The sequence below is a fragment of the Ambystoma mexicanum genome, chromosome 11 (assembly GCF_040938575.1).
Source record: "Ambystoma mexicanum isolate Mex_15411 chromosome 11, UKY_AmexF1_1, whole genome shotgun sequence".
Taxonomy (NCBI): Eukaryota; Metazoa; Chordata; class Amphibia; order Caudata; family Ambystomatidae; genus Ambystoma; species Ambystoma mexicanum.
In genome coordinates this window covers 398855524-398878256 of record NC_090934.1, presented here as the reverse complement: position 1 = coordinate 398878256, position 22733 = coordinate 398855524, and the positions used below count along the sequence as shown (strand labels likewise).

Here is a 22733-nt window from a genome sequence, read left to right as displayed (position 1 = left end):
TGTTTGGCATCTGCTTATTATATACCACCCAATTCCCTTATGCTGAGTAGTGTTGCCAATTCACTTCAATCTTGTCTTGAATATCATTTTCAGTAGAGGTCTCCTTTTCCAAAGAGTTAAATGACAAGATTGTCAGCTTTCTAACCCGCATTAAGCTATTCAAAACATAGCTCGATGCATCTTGAAGAACATAGTTACATTTTAGACTCCCACTTCCAAACAAACCCTCTAAGAAGAGGCAAGAGTGAGAGGTGTGTGTGTTCGTGTCTGTGTCCGTGAACCCAACCTCATCAAATGGGGCATATGCCGCTGATGCTGGACATCTCATACATATGACATTGATGTACGACATTAGACAGAATAACCAAACATTGCTAACTTGTGCTATTCGCTCATCATGGGCGCAGAGAAGCAGGTTCAACAACAAATCAAAGACATTCCAGAATAGGAGTTCAAATCCTCTCCACATCAGCTAAACTAAGGTTGTTTCATTATTAAAGAAAATTCCCATACAGTTAATGTTGTAAAGCTTTCTGTACAAGTTCTTCAGAACCTCAGAATACTCTCCAGACTCTGTTATACAATGCATTATCACCCTTATTGTATTGTATTATATCACATATTTGTTGGACGATGCTGACTAATGTAAACACACCTAATGGTAGCAATGGTCATACGATTAAATACAGTAAATGTCATCAGTCACATTGATCCTTTGATATATTTTATCAATGCCTGCAAACTGTTCCTCTCCACTGACAATCTCCTCACCATTGCCAGTGCCATCATCAGCTCTAAACTAGGCTATTGCAATGCACTCCTGTTCGGCACCACTGAAAAGAACCTCGAGCTTCAAACCATCCAGAACAATGCTCTCCGCACCGGCCTAATTCTTGGCAGGCTCAATCACGTCTCAGATGCTAGAAGAAATGTCCATTGGCTCCCCGTAAGAGAAGGGGCCAAATTCAAACTCCTCTTCATCACCCACTGCTGTCTTGCAAATGCAGCTCCATAGTTCCTCTCACAGAGACTTAACAACATTGTTGCACCTCCAGACCTTTGCGATCCTCCTACAGCCATTGCCTCACTGTTCCTAGGTTCAAACACAACAGAGCCAGAGGCTCTAGCTGCCCTGTTACATTGGCCACGCTTTGGAACTCGCTCCCCATCTCCCTACGATCAGAACCTTCCTACAACACCTTCAGGAAACACCTCAAGACACGGTTCTTTAATTGACTGCTAATCCCTCTTTCTTGCCTTACCTCCTTCTTTGCTCCTTTGTAACTAGCACCTAGGTGCCTACAGGCTTTGTGCTCTGCTATAAATGCAAAAATAAATACCTATACCAGTAGCCACTAATAATGTAATTAGAAATCAGTGAAGTATTGCCAGAAATGTAGGAATGTTTTTGATCACACTTACTTCAGTCTCCCCCAGCCATTGCCACTCTTAGGATAATTACAATACAAAGTCATGTTTCATAAATAAGCAGTCTAGTTAACATAACGTATACAATGAAATTGTTTAAACGTCATGACCCAAATCAGATGGTTTCATGAAGTGGCTTCTCAACATATTTTTTTAAGTTTAAATAAATCAGGATCAAGTTATAAAATGTATGGATCCAAAATGCTTCTCTTCTGGCTATTACAACTTCTTAATTACCTCCCCATCTAGGTAACACGACTTTGACCGACATTACAAATTGCATTTGCGTTATTATGCCTATGTGCCAGAAAATGTACTGCTACTGGTGATTCTAAGTTGTTTGACCTTACATTAGACAACTGATCCGTCCATTTAATTTGAGTTTTTCTTGTGATCCTGCATTTGAAAGCTTCTCAGCTTCTCAGTCTGTGTTCAACCTGGTTCAAATGGATAATACAACAGTCTGCTGCCTGAACAAACAAGTGAGTACAAAATCTAGGGAGCCTCAAGAATCTGGAATTGGCTACTGGGAAGGCATTTCAATCATGATGATGCATCTGCCATGGTTTCAGACTAATGGAATCCAACATTCTGAGCAGATTGTTCCAAGTAGACAAGTGGGTCTTTAATGGCAGCATATAAATGCATTTTTATGTATTTATTTTGTATTTATTTATTTCATTTAGTTTACATAAACTTTTTGAAATATAAAAACTCATTTGAGAACTCAAAACACCACTTATCAACAATACTCATCTTACAATTTGCTTTTTCAAGTCCATTTTTTCCCTATTGGTAAAACTAAGTAAAACAGAAAGAGGAAAAAATGCACAACAAGTAAGCTTTCACTGCTTGATGTTCAAGATATTAAATTGACTCGAGAGATTATGCCCAATGTTTCGTCCTAATATGAACACTTATTTTCAAATGTCATTTGCTGAGACTTCCACTAGCAAAGATTGAAGTTGGACTAGAAACCGCATCATTGCTATCAGCAGCGGTTTGGATTCTGTAATATGTAATTGTGTCCACCAATCTTCTTGATTAAGTGTCTGATATTGGTTCATCTCTTTCTTTAAACAGTTATCCCGTTTATCTTTTAATTTCGGACAACTGAGTAAAAGATGTTTTAGATTTTCATCTTCTGCCTCACAGAATCTACACTTTGAGTTTCTTGCTGAGATTTGATGTCTGTTTCTCAGAATTTCCTTAGTTTCAAAGATATTTAGCCGGAATTTCAAGTACAGCCTTCTTAGTCGTTTGCAGGGTGTAATACTCAGGTATTTTTGCAGGGTGGAGCGCTTTTTAATTTCTGGAGGAGAGTTTTGCATTGATTTATGGTTTGCTCTCCTCTCTCCAATATCGATCCAATCAAGGTCCAGTAGCTTTTTTTTTACCGCATCTGGATTGTACCAGAGTATATTTTCATCGGACTCCAACTGTTTCAACAGTTCTTTGGAATGGTGTTTCCACTCAACTAGCGCTGAATTTTTCCTTTTGTCGTTGTTTATTAGAATTTCCACTGGACGTAGGTTCGCTTCTATGGATGTTTTTCTGAATAGCACCAGTTTATTCCAGGATATTCTCACATTTAATGTAGATATTCCCATTTCATATAGAACACAAGCAGTCTGTGTACTTTGTGGAAAAGTTTTCTTTTCATTGGTTCATCACATATACTGGAATTAATAATTGTTCCAAGATATCTTGCTTGGGAGACCCTATTCAATTTCCTTGACCCAAGGGCCGAATTCGTTCTTTGATTACTTTTCGTCCTTCCTCTTTTGCTTTCTAGGACAAGAATTTCGGACTTTGCCACGTTTATCTCTAAACCCAGGTCTTTGGTGAAAGCTCCCAACGCTGATAATTTTCTTTATAAATCAATGGGTGTGCAGTCCAAGATGACCTATATCATCCGCTTATAATATATGGTGTATCTGTACTCCGTTTATCGACGGAGGGAACAAAACCACTTTTGTCAGGGCTGCACCAACTTCTAAAATATAGAAGTTAAAGAGCGTTGCTCCAAGGGGGGAACCCTGCTTCACTCCCCTCTCCAATCTTATAGGGTTTGTTAAGTTTCCATCTATATCGAGTCTCACTTTGATATACGTTTCAGAGTATAATTCTCTAATGGCTTGAATCAGACTTTTGTTACATCCTCGCTCTTTGAGTTTGGTCCACAGCATCTCTCCGTCGACACCACCGAAAGCATTAGCCATGTCTATAAATGCTAAATACAACTTTTTTCCTGTTCTCATGGCATCAATCTTCAATAAATTCAAAATGCAGAGATTCACGCTGCAACCAACCCCTTTAATAAAGCCAGATTGTCGCTCGTCATATATTTTTTGTTTTTTAATCCATGCTGTAAATTGGATGAGTAGTAAATTAGCGAAAACCTTCCCCACAACATCTAGTAAGTCAATAGGCCGATAGTTTGCAGCGACATTACGAGGACCTTTCTTGTAAATTGGGATAATAATCCCTGATTTCCAAGATGAGGGTATTCGTCTTTCCGTAATTATTAGATCGAACAGGGTAAAGCAGAATTTGACCCACTCATCAATATTCCCTTTCAAATCTGTGTTTGAAAGACCATCTGGTCCTGCAGCTCTCGAGGCACTGCTTTTTTTGATGGTGGATCGAATATCTTCTCGATCGAACTTTATTTCCCAAGGGCTCGATTGAGGAGTATTCTGGTAGCTTGACTTTTTCACTTTTTTGAATAAATTTGTATAGTGGATTTCCCACTCCTTTTCTGATACCATATTTGATAGGAGTGCTTTTTCCTGATTCATCGACTCATTTATGATTGACCAGAAGCCTCTTGAGTTCTTTTGATTCAGCGCCGTCAACATTATTTCAGCGTCCCTCTGTTCCATTCTCCTTCTGCGTTCTTTACGCCAGTTGTTATATTGGTTTCTCACTTTCTTTATCAACATCTTAGATTCTGGGTTTTTTGACACAATAATATTCCTTATTGTCTTCCTTATATCTCTTTTTCTGGCGACACCTCCAGATCATAATGATGTCTATGATAATAAAGTTTGTCTTGACTAGACTTCTTTTTTATTTTATATATTTCTAGCAGGTGTTGGTATTCAGTTTTGTCCGTTTGCCCATCCCACTCTTGCAATCTTAAAGACTTTGTTAAAGTTATGATGTCTTCATTCTTTATACGTAGCCTGTGCCTACCAGGTTCTAGTGAGAATTGCTGCCTCCATTTATCTCGTTTGGCTAGTTCTGGTCTATTCCACTCTAGTGATACGATATTATGATCACTTTGGTTAGACAAACTCACAGTCAAAGAGTTGATGTCTTTCGGGAGAACTCCAGAGACAAATATGTAATCTAATATGGAGTTTTGGAGACCTCTTGTCCAAGTCGATTTCGCAGGGATGTCTCCCTTTGTTGCTCCATTCAGCATAATTAGATTTCTGTGGCTCATTTCCTCTAACCAACCTTCACATTTCGACCTCTCTTTATAATTTGACGCTATTTTTGAAATATTTTCTTCTATTAGTCTCATGTTAAAGTCACCACATGAGATTATGAGAGCTTCTGGGTCTCCTATTAGAATTTTATTAATCGCGTCAAGAAGGTCATCTTCAAATTTCTGATGGGTTTTAGATGTAGTGTTCCAGTATACATTTACTAGATAAAATGCAAGATTCACCCTCTCATTTCTCTCCACTGATTCAATGAGAGCTATCTGTAGGAACGGTGAGAGACACTCTGCTGACTTCACTCTCAGGCCGCATTTTCTCTTTATGAGCATTAATTGTCCTGACATTGGGCGCCCTTTCATTTTGATGATGGCTGGATTAAATACGCACTCAAAGCTCTCAATACATGGCATTTTTGAGAGCCACGTCTCTTGCATGCATATTACATCCGCATTAGCTAGGGCCTCCGGTACTGATTTCAAAAGATGCAAGTGACCTCTCGTGTTCCAGGTAGCTATCACTAAATTCGACCTTTGATCGTGGCATTAGCTCTGTTTTTTTGTGTTTAAATATTTAGCTATCCATGCCCACATTATTCATTTATAATGCGCACCACAGCACGTGGGCCTCAAGCCGCTTTTACAGAGTACAGTAGAATGCTTACAGAATACAGTAGAATGCTTACAGAATTTCAGACACAGGTTATACATAGTTACATGGGAACAGGCGAGGGGGAGTGCGAGAGAGGAAGGCGTATACATAGTTTTTGGTGAACAACCAAGAGCTTTCAGGAACGTATAGTGAGAGGGTTCTGCTCTGAGAGAAGTTGGCAGGGAGTTCCAGTGTTTGGCTGCAGAAAAAGGGAAACTAGCCCCACCTGCTTTGGCGCGTTTGACTTTGGGCAGCATGAGACGATGGGAGTAGGGTGTTTATATAGGGAATACCGCAACTTGGCATATTTGCAGCAGTCAAAAAACTCAATTCAAGAAAGTTCCAGAAAATCTCAGGGTTCCCTTCCCCAAGAAGACTCCAGTTCAACAAGGATATTGGGGTTCCCTTCCCCAAGAAGGCAGTTCAAAATGGGATCTTGATTCTCCAAAGGTGTCACCAAAATGTATAAGGTCTCAGGTTTTCCTTCCCCAAGACGTCAGCTTGCTCAGCTTGCCAATTTGTACTTAAGTTCAGTCTCTCAATATTCAAAACCAGTTCCAGGTCAATGTTACACCCCTTCTAGTTCTTGACAGTTCATACATATTGCTTCTTTCTGCTTCACTTGAGCCATCTCTTTCATGCACTTGTATTTGCTCTCTGTGTATTTCTTTGGCTTTCACAAATAGCGTATTCCCGATCTAGGTGCAGTTGTCGAACCACACTGTCACCGGTCCCTGGCGTCTCCTCCGGGTGGCTGTCTTCTCTTGCTCTGCTCTCCATACACGTTATCGGTGGATTACAAGCCCCGCTCGCAGTCCACTCCTGTCTCTATGGGATGCCGGCAGCTCCGCTCGCATCCCGCGGACTCTGTCGGTAGCTTACAGCTATCAGATTTCTTTCTCGATCCGACCAGTGAGGCTCCTACAGCTGTGGCCTTCGCACAGCCCCTCCAGTCCTCGGCACCACAGTTCCCTTTTCCTTCTTGCCAGCATCCTGGTTTCCCGACAGGACCCTACTCGGCCGCCTCGTATTCCGCAGGATTTCTCCCTTTGCAGGCCTACAACGCTCAGCCCGGCTTCTCTACTGCTGGTCTCTCCTCAAACCTGTAACGCTCACCTGATTCCCGCAAAGGCGCCGGTCTTGACTGGGTGAATGCCGTATCTTCAAAGGTGATGTGTAACACACGGTTGACTCTTTGGGCTGGACCTCTGTGCACTGTATGTCTGAGTTGAAGAGTAAGATGTCTGCAGATAGAAAATATGGGATTAATGAACTGGGGTTATTGGGTGCCTCTCTCCTCTTCCCTTTCTCTTCTCCTGTAGAACCCCAAAGGTTAACGCCCTCACCTTAGGTAAGTGAACGCCGAGCTCTCCATCTGCCTCGGGGCAGGGTGCCGTAACCAGTTTCTTCACTGGATAAGGGTGCAGGCCTCTTGACCTCAGAGGACTGCTGTCCGTCGTTAACTGCACGAACGGTAAGTTCTGGGCACTTCAAATGTCTTAAAAGTCTTTTGTAATGATATCTCTTGTTTTGCAGGGTTCCGGCGATGGCGGATGGCGGGCTGATGAGAGTTGAGGATCGAACCCGCGTGAGTAATAGAAGCACCTGGAAGCACGTAAGTAAGCGCTTGTAGCCTGCTTCGCGATGCGCACTAACTGTCCCTTTTATCTTGCAGGTACAAGTTCGGAGCTTTAGAGAAGCTGAAGGGTGCTGGAATACCCACTGGATTCGGCGTGGAAGGAGTAATGGCACGTGAGTAATAAAGTTGCCCAATGTCTTTAAACGCACCTTCTTTTGTCTTTCAGATGCGGGATGCAGCGCCGAAGGCCTCCGGAGCGTGCGAAGAGTAGGTAAGCCTTTGTTCCCTTAGGCCCAGGATCAGAAGCAGAAGACACGATGAGCGTTCTGCTGCAGAGAATGCAGAATAACACAAAGCAAGATTCATCCATCGGGTGTGGTTTAAATAGCCTCCTGTAGTGCTTAGGTGTCTCCTTCCACAGCCACGCCTAGGTAAGAAAAGAGTTCCTGCTTTCCAGAAGAGTTCCAGTGTTCTGAACCTAGGGAGTGGCTCCTGCCCCACCCAACAGGAAAAGTAGTCCCAAACAGAAGAGGATCAGGGGTTCAACTGGCAGGTAAGTAAGCAGCATGGTCTGCTGCAGGTAAGTCCACCCAAGCATTATGAGCCCGGCGCTTCCAGCGCTGGGACTGGGCATCTTTATGAGCCTGGTGCCACGACAGGGTCCAAAAGGTCCCAATTGGGACTGGCTGGCACTCGGAACTGGGGTTATGGGTCTGCTTCCAAGGGAGTCGGGCAAGTCCTGATCTTTTGGAAGCAGAGATCATGACAAAACCTCGTCGTCTCCACCTTTTAAACACCTGCAATCGTTTGACAGGTTGTATGTGTGAGTCTTCAGGCCCAATTGCCTGACCATAATTAATGACATGCCTGACCCTTACACCAGTCTACAGGCCTCTTTTTCGTCCCGGTACTAGAGTGGTGGAATGACATGTTAGAGTGCTTTGCTCCTAATTGCCTCTTCCACGTCCCAGTACCATAATGGAATGAATGAGAGGAAATGAGGGGAAAGGGTTTGCAACAGCCTATAAAGGCAGGGGGGGGGGTGAGGTTGGTTCTGACTTGGAAAAGGGGGATACCATGTCTCACCCCTGGACCTCCTCTTCACCTTCTTCCTAGTGTTTCTAGATGGATAATGTCTTCTGGTGTTATCCCGGCCAGAGGGAAAGGGGTAACAATATCCCACAAATTCGGCTGGGACTGACGGTTCACCATGGAATGGAAATGGGGGATACTGTGTCCCACCCAAGGACATTCCCCTACCAATCCCCAAGTCGCCCCTACCCAGATGATCCCCCCCGTCCCTCTCGAAGCTCCACCCGCAGGGTCGGGATCCAAAAGCGATGACCCTTCCCTGGCCACCCGAGTAGAGGATGTTTGGGAGACGCAACTATCCCATGACATTCCGGCCTAGTTGCTCACATAAGCGTCCTTCAGGACTAACGCAGCCAGAACCCAGTCTGTGTGTCGACCCACCAGACTGCACACATCCAACTGATATCTTCAGCACCACACCCAACGCTAGGTTGCAGCTACCATCCGGCAATTACATCAGCTGCACACATAAATGGTGCACCCACACACCCTACAACACTATCTCTCTTTACTGACCAGAACTGCGGTTCCCGAGGGCTTTCAACCTACCAGCCCTTTGAGATCATACCAATGATATATAGAGCGCTATATAAATGCCAAGTAACATAACATAACAGAAGGAAGTGAGGACGTCCTCCGGTTCCTCACAATACCCAGATGCAAGATCCAACGGGAATGCCATTTTGATGTTCTGGTCAGACATTTTTCTCCAATTCTTCTCCTGCCAAATGTAATTGTGAATCCAAAACAATTATAGCTAATGAAGTACACTATATTTCACAGACCAACGATCGCTCTAAGAATGTATTTTTCTTTCTTACCTGAAATAGTTGCTTCATTTCATTACCTTCTGTCTGTTACTACCGTGAAAAAACCTGGGACATTACAAAATCCAAGCAACTTTTTGTTGATTATGGTACAAATCATACTTGGTGTACCTGCTTCTAAGTAATCTGTAGCAATATGGATACCCTCTTGCTTCCAACTGTGTTACCAGAAAGACAACAAATCACCTTGAGGAAGAACCACAGGTCATTCCACTAGAGCGTCTGCAACCTGCGGCGACAGATATTTTGCACTATTGGTCCCATGATCCTTTACCATTGACTAGACTGGCTAGGACTGATTCTGTTTGTAGTCCGAAATATCTGGAGACCCAAAGTTGAAGACCCAAACACTAGAGGAAAGGCAGTGAAGCTGTTCTAAGTAACAGAAATCCATTTAAAAAAAGCCCCTTGGAAGTCTGTGCACACATTCGCAAAGAGCAAACCCTTGGGTCGAACTAGGATCTTCTAGAAACTTATTTGACTAAAGTGTAAAGATAGCTTTACTCCACATATCTCCCTTCTTTCTAATTGTGTTTTTATCTCACTCTTTTGATCACCTTTCACTTTTGCCAGGGATATGTTTGCTATTCTATTAAGCTTTTATCAATATCAATGTAGAACCCATGATTAAGAATGAAATGGTGCTTAATTGTAAAGATAGTTCGAGGGGATTGGGTCCTCCGATGTATTCCATATCTATGACAGTAATCACCACAGCTGTGCTGCTTCGGAAAATTTTCGGCTCCTGCGTCAATGACGTCTATACGCCGTCCTCGAAGACCTCCGTCGAGCCGACGTCACCGGATGTTACAAGTAGGACGCACGACGCCCGTAGCCTCAGTTCCGTTTTTTCCACGAACGTGTTCGCTTGGGAGATCTCAGCGCGCCTCGATTCTACTGAATCCTGCTTTCGGTTCTTCGAACCTGTTTCTTCCTTGAATATTGTATGATGTCTTCGGCTTCTTCCACCCCGCGGTCCGGGTTTAAGAACTGTCGGGTGTGCGGGTCCAAGATGTCGCTGACGTACACGCACGGCGCTTGCCTCTGGTGCCTCGGGGAGGACAATGATACGGATGACTGTGTCAACTGCCAACCGCTCACATCGAAGGCCTTGTGGGAGGGGAAGAAGCTGTCGGTCGGTAAGCTGGCCAAGCCTAGGAAGTCACGTTCCACTGGTCTTTCGATGGATGATTCGAGGGGCGCCTCTCAGCATCGTCGTCGTGAGTCCGGGGGTTCTCGTTCTGGGAGTCAGTCCCAGCATTCCTCTGCCTCTTCGAGGCACTCCAGGAAGCGCGGTCACAGGTCGCCTTCCCCGTCCTCGTCCGAGGACTCCGCCCGTCGGCGGGTTGCATGTCCCAACAAGCATTCTACTCCTGAGGAATGGGATTCCTTCTGAAAGGAGATGTTGGCGATTTTTCAATCGCAGGGCTCCGGTCCGTCTGCGCCGTCTGAGGACACTGGCCGTGACCGTGCTAGAGACACCGCTCGTCCGCCTTCGGGCTCGAGCAGTTGTTGCGACCACCGGGCGCCTTCGAGGTCCCGGTCGGACAAGGATGGTCGCTCTAGACATGCCCGTTCCAGGCCCTGGTCCTCGATGCCCTCGAGACTGCGAGAACCTGTGAAGTCTTCAAAGAAGACATCGACGCCTGTGGCGCCAAGGTTGTCGATGGACTCTCTCGAGGCTCCGCCTCCGAGGAAGTCGTCGATGCCATTGGCACCCAGGCTGTCGAGGGACACGCTCGGGGCTCTTCCCTTGAGGCCTGTGTCGACGCTGTCAACGCTGATTCCGTCGACGCCCTCGATAGCTTTCGAGGCGGCTTTGTCAGAAGTACCCCATGGCACGGTGGAACCCCCCAGAAAGGCTCTGGCCAAGGCAAAACATGTCTTTGTTCCTTTTTCTATACCCTCCTTCCAGCCTCTGGATTATATTTCTGAGGTGGATGAGGGGTCTGAGGAAGGTGAGGTTCCTGCAGAGGTTCCTGATGGCCTCCTTTCTGGTCATAGCCAACTTGAGAACCTGCGCCAGTTGTTGCACAACGCCAGTGGGCTGGACACCTCTCTGGAGGTGGAGTTTGGTAGGCCTGAGCCTGGCATGCATGCCGAGTCCTCTTTCCTGCGCCTGATGTTGAGGGTCACGGATTACCTGGGGTGGTCTGGCCCCCCTGGGGATTTTGAGCAGGATGACCTGTCTGATATCCTTGACCAAGGTCCACCAACTGACCCGGTACTGCCATTCCATATGGCCTTGCAGAGAAGGGTGGCTGCGGCTTGGACTTCTCTGGAGAGTCTCCCGGCAGTGAGTAAGTCCTTGCCGAAGAAATATCGCCCAGCCAGTGGCGACCCCTGCTACTTGACCACGCACGCCACTCCGGAGAGTTTGGTGGTGCAGGTGGCTACATTCCCCGCAAAGCAGGCGTCGTACTCTACCATCCCTCCTGATAGGGACGACAAACGTTTTGACGGTTGGGCAAAGAAGGTGTTTTCTTCTGGGGGTATGGCGCTTCAGGCGGCCAACTCCGTTTGTGCCTTGTCTCGTTTCACGCACACTCTTTGGAACTGTATCTCCTTAGCGGCTGATCATATTCCCGAAGGGGAGGAACGGGATGGTTTTCTTGCTATTGCGCAGGATGGCAAGGATGCCATGTGTGAGTCTGTTCATTCGGGTCTGGACATGGTTGATTGCGTCAGCCGATCCATGGCGGCGAGCACCGTAATACGCAGGTTTGCGTGGTTGCGGAAGTCGGGGTTTGCTCCTGATGTGCAAGCTCGGCTCCTCAACATGCCCTTTGATTGTGAACATCTTTTTGGCAGCAAGGCTGACGAGAGCCTTGAAAGGTTGCAGACCTCCAAAGCTGCAGCGAAATCGTTGAGCTCTGCAGTTCGCCAACCTCTGCCTTTTTGTCCTAGGGGACAACAATGGAGGGGGGTTCCTTTCGATATTACTCGTCCTTTAGTAAATCGAGAGGAGCTGCTAGTCAAAGGGGCCACCGTAGGAATGTCAGAGGTGGAAAACAGGGTACTCGAGGTGCGAAGGCCGCTCGGGCAGTTGCCTCTTTGCCCTCAGGCACTGCCGCAGCCGCTTCAGCTCAGTCATGAGGCCATGTCCCATGGTTCGCCGGTTGGGGGAAGGATGGCGCAGCATCTTGTAGAGTGGCGTGCCATTACTTCAGATGTGTGGGTTCTGGAGATCATAGCCCACGGCTACTGTCTTCCTTTCCGGCAGAGGCCTCACGACAATCCACCAGGGAATCTCTCTTTGAAGAGTCCGGATCCGCTCCTTGCGCAGGAAATTCAATTCCTGCTGGAGAATGGCGCCATAGAACTGGTGCCTGTAGCGGAGAGGAACAAGGGATGGTATTCCCCTTATTTTTTGATTTCGAAGAAAGATGGGGGATTGAGACCCATCATGGACTTGCACGGTTTGAACAAACTCCTCAGGAAGGACACGTTCAAGATGGTTACTCTTTCTCAAGTCCTCCAGGCCCTTCAACTTCAGGACTAGTTTGTGTCTCTCGACCTCAAGGACACTTATTTTCATGTGCCGATCCATTCAAAGCACAAGAAGTACCTGAGGTTCACGGTTGGCAACTCGCACTTTCAGTTTTGGGTCCTGCCGTTCGGATTGACCTCCGCCCGAGGGTCTTCACCAAGCTCATGGTGGTGGTGGCAGCGTATCTCAGGAAAGGGGGGATTCACGTCTACCCCTACCTGGACAATTGGTTGATCAGGGCGCGCTCACCTGAGCAGGTCCTGGATCATCTGTCCGTCACCTGCCACTCCCTTCACAAGCTGGGTTTCTCCCTCAACTTAAGGAAGTCCCACTTGATGCCAACACAGCGGGGCAGTGTTTCCCTCCCAGGTGAGGGCTCTTCACATTCAGCAGATGGTGCACAAGTTTCAACTTGCCCAGACGCTCCCGGCGTTCGAGTTCTTGAGGTTGCTCGGTCTCATGGCATCCTGCATTCTTCTGGTGCCGGAGGCCAGGTTGCGGATGAAATCTCTGCAATAGGCCCTCAAGCTCCAGTGGTCACAGTCCTCCGGCAGGATGTCGGACCGCGTTCAGGTGGCGCCCTCGGTTGCCCAGGATCTTCTGTGGTGGGCCGTCGAAGGCAATCTGATAAGGGGGGTCTCCATTTTGGCTGCCCTGGCCGGAGGTGATGATCGTGACAGACACATCCCTCACGGGATGGGGAGCTCAGGCCAACGAGTTGACAGTCAGCAGTCGTTGGTCTCCGTCGGAGTCCAGACTCCATATCAATCTGTTGGAGCTGAGTGCCGTCAGGCTTGCCCTGAAGGCTTTTCTGCCTACTGTACGAGGGAAGAATGTCCTGATTCTGACGGACAACACAGTGGCCATGTACTACCTCAACAAAAAGGGGGGGCAGGGTCACTTCCTCTGTGCAGGGAGGCGATGCAGCTCGGGTTCTGGGCCATCCAGCAGGAAGTTTCGATCTTTGCAGTTCATCTGGCCGGAGACGAAAACGAGACGGCGGACGCTCTGTGCAGGCAGAGCGCTATATCTCACGAGTGGGAGCTGACTCAGGAGATTCTCCTGGAGATATTCGCCCTTTGGGGGACCCCTCAAGTGAATCTCTTCGCCTCCAGTGTCAACCGGAAGTGCGAAAGGTTCTGCTTGCGTGAATTTCCTCCAAAAGTACCCTTAGGAGACGCGTTCATGGTGGAGTGTTCCTTCCCACTGCTGTATGCGTTTCCTCCAGTCCCCGTCATCCCGCAAGTGCTGCGGAGGCTACGGAGGTTCGGTTCCCTGATGATCCTCATTGCTGCGGCATGGGCCCGGAGGACGTGGTACCCGGACCTTCTCGACTTGTCCATCTGCCCTCCACGTCTTCTTCCCTACCGAGACGATCTGCTCTCCTGGGAGTGGGGTCAGGTTTTCCATCCAGAGGTCAGGTCCCTCAACCTTCACGCTTGGCTTCTGAAAGGTTGAGGTACAAGGATTGGGACCTTCCTGAAGACATGATGGAGGTGTTGCTTTTGGCCAGACGGCCGGCAACAAAGTCCCTGTACCCTTGCCGTTGGAGAAAGTTCTGCGACTGGTGCAGGGTTAAGAATGTGGAATCTTTTTCATGTGACATTCCTGTGGTTCTGTCTTTTTTACTTTCATTAGGCCACAAGGGCTTGCAAGTGGGTACCATTAAAGGTTACCTGGCGGCGCTGTCCATCTTTAAGCGCTCGTCTGAAGAGTGTTCTTATTTCAAAATTCCTTTAATTTCTCAGTTTCTCAAAGGACTCACTAAGGTATTTCCGCTGGCGCCTTTCCAGGTACCTGGTTGGGATTTTGAACCTTGTTCTGAAATTCCTTATGGGCTCTCCATTTGACCCTTTACATTCTTGTCCTTTGACGCTGTTAACCCTTAAAACTGTTTTTGGTTGCGGTCACTTCCGCTCGCAGAGTAAGTGAGTTACAGGCACTTTCAGTTAAGCCACCCTTCACTGTGTTTCATAAGGACAGGGTTGTCCTTAGAGTTTGTCCTTCCTTTCTTCCGAAGATGGTGTCGGAATTTCATTTGATTGAAACAAAGTGGACCAGTAGAATGGGATGACACAAAGTATTTTCTCAAATATACATTTTTAATATTTAATAACTACAAATTGCACATAATTCATGTATGTATGATGTAAAACCATAAAATCAGATAATTCATTCCATCACTTGGGCATTCATATTTTAAGCAATCACACTTAATCCCATACTTTCACTTTCAAACCATCAACAATAAAACCAATTTGACATATCAAGGCAGTGTCAACTACTGCTCTGAGTATAATCTTCCTTAGTTTTTGCCTACACTGATGACCCGGTCCAAAGTATCAGGTGTCAGAGATCTGGTGTTTTTATTAATCCAGATGCACACTGCAAGTCGTCTGCAGGTCGTCGACACGTGTTTCGGTCTCAAAAGACCTTCTTCAGGACGTAGGGCACAAAGAAACTCTGCCCTTTTCGAAAACGTGTAGCCCAATGTTCATTCTAAAAAACATACATATATATTCATCAGAAAGAGTGTCATCCCTATTTTATTTCAACGGTGACTAATATTGTCACAAAAAGTGTATCTACAAAATAGAATCACCAAGGACTACTCACCCCCAAGACCCAACTTCTGGGGTAGGTAAGTAGAACGTCGGAATCAATCCTCCACAGGACTCTATAGTATTCTAGACATCCTGTGGATAAACAAAGCATACCACTAGGTCTATTTTGATCACCCAAGATGGGTAATAATCAAATACCAAGCCATGCTAAACTCCATTAAAAAAACATTAGAAAGCGATGTACCAAAGTACACTTACAATCTCTGTTGATCCATGCGATAAAAATTCATTCACACTCCTTTGGCGTAATCAACTGATATATTCCAATTGTTTTATCCGGATGGTTCACATATGGACCAGTGCACAGATCTCTCCAGGGTCTTCCACGACTGTAAGAGTGGAGGATACATACTAGTTAGTAACTTGTATGGTCTTGCTGCCACACAACGCTGCTAAATAGAGTTGCACATGCCAACTCAGGATTATAATACAAGTTTTCTGTTATGATGGAGATGGAAATCCCTCAGTCCCTCAGGATCAAGTCTACTACATTCCCAAAAGTAATATATTATATCGAGTCCTGATACCACTCAGATATATTCTCTCGTGTGGTCGTAAAGTACATGCAGCGTTCACTCACGCGTATTCAATGCTGCCCCGCCAGGCTGTCGAATCAACGGAATGCAAAACAAATCAGTCCCCTTTGGCACAGGTTTGTGGCGTTCGGAAAACAATCCAGCGGCACGTCTCTACTCTCGTACGAAATGAACATAGAAAGGGGACGTCCTCTTTATATTAACAAACGGACATCGCCTGGTGCACTCGAAACACAAACAAGGGACTCCGATAAACCCCAAAAAGGCTACAGTACAACTAGATATCTACAGTACAACTAGATATCCCTTTCGTCATGCCGTCTAAAATTGAACTGAGAGCACAAACATGCTATTAGGTAACGGTTTCAGGAATGATTAAACATCAATAGTGTAGTCATTTGAGCCAGAAGGTTATTCTTCTGGCATTTTATCCTCCTCCGCATCCTGCTAAGGAAGAGGAGAGGCTCAATAGGTTGGATCCTAGGAGAGCTTTAAGTTTCTACATTTCTCGCATGTCCCGGGTTAGAGTGGACGATCAGCTCTTCATTGTTTACGCTGGAAGGCGGTTGGGACAAGCTGTGACTAAGCAGACTTTGTCTAGATGGATTATATTGGCAATTTCTGAAGGTTACCGCTTGGCGGGTAAGGACCCTCCGGTTGGCTTACGAGCCCATTCTACTAGGGGTATGGCTCCCTCTACTGCCCTGCAGAGGGGTGTTCCTATTCGTAACATCTGTGATGCAGTCAATTGGGCTTCAGTACATACTTTTTGTACGTCACTACTCCCTGGATTCTATCCGTGGGCAGGATCTGGCCTTTGGCAAGGCGGTCCTTTACTCTGCAATTTGATTGGGCATTCTAAATTTCTATATTCTAAATTCTTTTCCCTCCTCCATACGATGGTACTGCTTTGGGAGTCTGTCATAGATATGGATATCTATGACATCTATATAGATATCTATATAGATCTGTCAATCGACGCAGGACGCAGACGCTGAAAATCTTTTCATGCCAAGGATGTCCAGTTGTCCTTTCTTCAGAATCGTATCACGTACTAGCCGAACCCAATCCTGATACCGAAACGGACCTTTGCATCACCCTGCCTCTCTTCAATCCTCAACTTGACACATTGCAGAAGTAAGTGAGCCCAGCAGATCTAGGAACCCCTGAAGTTGTCCCTGGAAGAATTGGGGAAAGGGGGTAAGTTATACTACCTATTCCTGCCCCCATAGGGTTACATTGGTCTAAGGTCCTGGCCCTATTTCTCCCTTGCCAGACTATGATCAGTGATCGGTGGTGGTCTGGTCATGAATGCCCTGACCCTTCCCCCCCGACTCTTCCCTAGCGTGGTGAGACACTTACCTGAACTTTTCCTGATTTCTGGAACACTTGCCTAGAAACACTGGTAGTCCACAATCCAATAGCAAACATGCCTCAACAGTATAACCTAGGGAACTGGTTACTCTTGGGCACTGGGATTGCTCTTAAATCTTTTACTCTATTTTTCTAATTTATTACTTACCTCTGTTTATTGGTTTTGAATCTGCTGCTCTTCAAACATTTCACTTACGTTACCGCGCACAATTATTGAAATTATTTTGCATATTTTTTGCTAACTGTTATGGTGGATGTATACAAGTATTTGATATTAGTTTAGTAATAATGCTTACTTGACGTTTTCACATGTTTAGAGTGCATTCAAAGGGCTAATCAATTATTGTATATTTGTATACTTTTTTTACTTAATACTATTCTATCTGGAATTATTGAGGACCTCTTTGTGTGTCTCATTGTCACCCTATACCACTCACACCCTTCCTTAGTCTAGGCTTTACTGCTCTGCTACCCTACCTTGACTGGGTCTAGCTAGACTACAGTGTTGTTCTTGTTCACCTCAATAGGTTGGCTTCTCAGAATCCGCCCCAGGGTGAATTCTGAAAATCCATGTTAACATCGATGATGGAGAACTTATATTAAAAGTAACTAACATTTCCTTATAACTGTGGTGTATTGAGGAACTCCTCCTGCTGCTCATGTTTCCGGGTTAGCTGTCTTCTTCTGCGACTAGAGCGAACAACCTGGGGTCAAGCTGAGCTGAGTTTAGCATGCTCCTTTGTTTCCCAACACTATGGCAGCTGCCAATCCAGTAACTGTTTTCTTTATAAAAACTCTTCCTTGTCCTACCTTTCCTTTTTCCTGGCCCCCAACCCCCTTTGATATCTGCCTGGGGGTTCTCCTATCTTGAGAACAGGAGAGCTTACATCTTGGCTCACTGGGTACTTGTTAAAGAGCACTACCACCTGGGCTGTACCTCTTTGGTATATTAGAGGCATTTGCACTGCTTGTTGCCCATCCTCTACCTCCTCTGTGTGCAGGAGACGCCTGTATATTGCTTCTAGTGCTGTACCTATTCCGATTTGTGTGAGAAAGCATATGTTGCTGCTACAAATGTTCTACCACTCTTAAGAAAGATGGAGCCATCTTTCCTGTTGGATTGTCAAGCACATGTGTTGGAAGTATTGTATAGCTTGTTTATAACTGAAGCCTTCTCTTCTCCACAGCTTAATCAGTTCAATCCCATGGGAGACACATTGGCCTCTGGAATGGGTAAGTCCCTTTGTTGCCCTTCATGTGCCTGGCACTCTCCTGCTGCTGCAAAGTGTGCCTCCTCTATAGCAATGTTGTGCAAAAGAAGTAATCAAAGGCACATTTACATATCTCGGAAGTCTTTGTGGTGTGATTGTCACGTTTGGCTGATGGTTGTTTATTCCTGGGGGCCAAAAGCTTCACCAGTGCACCTCAATATACTAGTGGTGGCACCAGTGAGGTAGTACCAGCCCCTTGAAAGTATCTCGGAAGGTGTGACCTTCCACCTAATGTAAAATACAAAACTATTGCCCACTCCATGGAAATGGTTCTTCCGATCCTGGTGCTACCCTTTGTGTGGCACCTAGAGAGTAATTCCATTTTGATAGAGCAACACAAGACTGAAGGAGGTAATGTTGTGGGGTGGAGGGAGCCTCCCGTAACACACCCATTTACACAACATATGTCTTACCTTAAACTAAGCTATGTTATTTGTTTACTATTGACATTTTTTAGTGACACATTCAAACTCCTCAAGCTAATCATAAGCATAGGTAATATTCTTTGATGATGGCCTGACATTGTGTTAAATTCTGCTACCATTAGCTTAAAAGACTCATTGCATGCAGAAAATACTGATGTTTATAGCAAGTAGCCCCAAGCTATAAGAACAGTGACTAATAATATGCATAATGTAGAACCCTTTATGGAGATATTGCCAAGAGGGGATTCAAACTAATGGAAATGGATTGGAACCCTGCTTGGTTACTGGTCTGTACACGCATTACTGTCTTTCTGATCAGAGGCAAAGCCTCCATTCGCTCAAAATAAAGGGCAGGATACAGCTTAAAACCCTCTGCCTGATCTTCAGATATCGACATGGAGGTGGTTCAACTTATCCCAGGTATAGGCCTCGAGGACTATTGTATTGACATCTCCCTCTTGGTGGTATTTACAACAAATTAAGCCACCACAGTAGATGGGTGCTTCTTGGTTCATATTCTGAGGCTTTACAACAGCATCCCAAAACATTTGGCATCCAGCACTCCTTTATAAATTGCACTTACGGGGGCGTGGCTAGCCAAGGACGCCGATGGATGCCTCTTCAGTGAGCTCCAGGGACCCCTTCCTGCCTTGAGGCCCCATAACCCCTTAAATGAGCAAAGTCAGGAAGGGATAGACCCCACAGGTGCCCTGATGCCTGGGGGGCGAGCTGTGTAAATTTCAGGAGCGGAGGCGACCGTATGAAGACGTGATGAGCGAAAGAACGGAGAGCCCGAGGGTCCGGGACAAAATGGCGGACGGGACCCGGCTCTGCGCTCTGCGAATGCCAGACCAGCCCCTGCAATGGAAGTGTGGCGAACGGTCCTGAGAGAGTCCATGCCTGCTGAGAGTGCCCTCCTGGCTTGAGCTGCGGGTATCCGTGTGAGGAGGATCCCGTTTTGGTGAGCGAAGCAGCAGAGGAGGCCTGGTGGGCAGCCCTTCCCCCAATTACCCCCCGTTCCGGGCTGGGAGCATCGTGGCGCTCACCGGAGGCGAGTGAGAGCCTGGAGCTGGAGAAGCCAGGGGACAAGGCGATGGCAGTGAGGAGCCCCGCAATCCGGAATACCGGCGTTGGCTTCACGCGCGCCAGCTGGCGGGCACTGTAGAGTCTTGGCAGCGGAGCAGCGGCTCAGGACGGTTGGCCACGGCTGCCCGTGCCCTTGGGTGCTACGGTGAGTGCCCAGCGCCGCCGTGCCGGGTGTCATCCAGCTGGGACGGTGAGGTGTAGGCCCGGGCAGGGGGGGGATCGCGGCAACCCAGAGGCGGTGAGGAGGAAGCAGGAAGGATCCGCGCAGGGGATGGATTCGGGCTCCCAGCGGTGCACCTGAAGAAGGGCTGTAAGGCGCACCTTCACCTCTGGCTGGGCAGCCCGAGGTGTTTGGCGGTGGCGGCGGGCCTGGCAGAGGTTGGAGGAATCGGAGGTCACCATTGTGCGCGCCCTCGAGGAAACATCTCTCAGCGGGACTGGGGGGGTCACCGGCAAGAACTGAAGCAGGAAAAGCAGTCTACGGAAGGAGGCCCGTTGGGGGGAGCAGAAATAAGAGACGCCAGTGCCAGCCCTCGCACAGAGGGGCAGCGAGGGTTTGGAAGCGGCAGGAAAGCTCCAGGAGGCTCCTGATCTCTCTCTTGCGGATATTTGGCAGAGGCACCCTCGGAGGTGAAAAGCGGATAAGGCGTAGTCCATCCTCATCACGGTAGTGCAAACAGGAAACCCCTACATCATATAAGCCGTGCACAACTGTACTGCATCAAAGAGGGGTGAAAAGGGGAGGGGGGAGAAGCTGCGTGTCCCCCCAAGCCCCCCAACAGGAACAGCGATGAAGCCTCACGACCTTGGTGAGCAGCAGGCATACAATGCCTTGGGGGACAACATTGGAGGGGCATTGAGAGGCTGGTTGCTGCCCCCTCCCCTCCCCCCACCCTCCTGGGCCGGGCTTGCTGGCCACAGAGAGCTAATACAGCACAAGAAAGGTGCATTACAACAGACCAAAAAGGAGCTCCCCGAGCAGGTCACACTGGTGGAGAACCAACAACAGCCGATGCCGAAAGAGCAAGTAGGGACACTCCTCTCCTCACATATAGGCAACATGGCCAAGCAAGGAATGAAATCGAAAGGAGCAGCATCGGGAGACATCAAGGCAATGATGCAATCCGTAAAGATACAAAAGTGCAGCCAACTACAGGCAACGGCCCAAATACACTCCCCACCACCGGAGGGCTTGCAGGAGCCTGAGGACCCTCCGATCCGAAAGTCGGATCTGCTTGCAATGCTGCAGGAACTGAAAACAGACATTAAGGACAGTGCATCCGAACTAGCTAAGTCCATAGCGGACCTAAACAAAGGGGTCATGGCGGTGGAGAGAAGGGTCGATGAGGTGGAAACCGCTGTGACTGAACAAGGGCAAGAGTAGGAGGAACTTGCAAAACGAGTACTGGAACTAGAGCAGCAAATGGAACGGGTCCAGAGTAAAGGGGAGGATGTCGAGAACAGGTCTAGGCGAAATAACATTCAAATCCGGGGGATTCCGAGGATTGTGGTGGATTCCGACCTGCAGCAATATGTGACAGAGCTGTTCCGGCAAATCCTGGATACTGGGAACGAGAGAGACATCGTATTGGACCAGACGCATAGGGTCTACTCCACATTTCAGCTCAACAAAAATCTAATCCCAGATGTATTGACTCGGATACACTTATTTCAGCTGAAAGAGGACATTATGAAAACTGCTCGGAAGAAAGAACCCATAAACTTCCGGTCCTCCCCTATACTATTATATCAGAACCTATCGCGGACTACCCTCTTCACAGACTGGCTACAGACCAGGGGGGTCCGGTACCAGTGGGTATACCCGACTGGGCTCCGCTTTGAACGGAAAAGGCAACGGTTCACGATCATGAAAGAGGAGGAAATGGAGGACCTCATGAGAGGGGAGGAAAGCAGCTAAAGCAACAGCAAAGATCCCACATGAATCAGAAACTCTACAGCACGGAGGCGATCAGTCTGGGACCTGAAGGCTGAGACCCGAAGGAGTTGTCTGGGATCCATATGTACAGCACTGCGATGGAGGGTACATGGGTGCCCGTGGGTGCGGCCCGCTGGAGCCGGGGACGAAAAAGGGGAGAAAAAAGAGAAGTTCAACAACTTCTGAAGAGGAGGCAGGGGGGGGGGGACTCAAGGGGAGTAGGGTTAACTGGATCCCAAGTTACCCGGGTGCACAATGGACCCGTTGAAGTGCTGTGGTTGCACCATAGTCAAAGTTCAATGGGGAAGTTTGAGTTTGGGAGTTGAGGGGGGGGGAGTAGTTATGTTATATGGGTGGAGACAATATACAACACATACGAGACATCCAGAAGGGAGGACGGGCTTGACTGCATCATGAGAGGCATGGCTAATTTAACACTGTTCACATTAAATGTCCAGGGGCTTAACTCACCGGTCAAACAGAAGTCCATGATGAATAGGCTGGAGGATATGAAGGCCTCAGTGGTATGGATGCAAGAAACACACTTACTAATAGAAGATGAACACAGATTACGTCACAGGGCCTTCCATAGGCAATTCTTTGCCTCTAGTGGGACAAAAAAACGGGGAGTAGGCATCTTACTGGCGAAAGGGATTGACTTTGAGAAACAATTTATAAAGAGAAAACCGGAAGGCCGCTTTCTTAATATTGGGAGGGAAGCTGAAGGGGCAGCAGCTCACACTGGTATAGATTTATTCCCCCAACGAAGGGCAGGATCGCTTCTTGTTGAAACTGCTACCCACGATTGCTCAGTGGGGAACAGGGCAAATCATGATTGGGGCCGATTTTAATGGAGTAATGGATGCAGCGATGGACAAGACCCTCCCGGCCACCACCAATGATCGCACATTTAGACAGGCCCTAGTGCGATTCATGAAGGAGCTACACCTAATAGAAACATGGCG

General features: G+C 47.2%; 1 protein-coding gene across 3 annotated transcripts in view; it reads left to right on the top strand.

Moving 5' to 3' along the window:
* The window catches only part of DDB2 (damage specific DNA binding protein 2), a 620403-nt gene that overhangs the window by 456481 nt on the left and 141189 nt on the right, over window positions 1-22733 (top strand). For all 3 annotated transcript variants that reach the window (XM_069623161.1, XM_069623160.1, XM_069623162.1), the window contains exon 10: window positions 18238-18283. In XM_069623161.1, the coding sequence (XP_069479262.1) occupies window positions 18238-18283 (46 nt within the window). The remainder of the gene's footprint in view (window positions 1-18237; window positions 18284-22733) is intronic.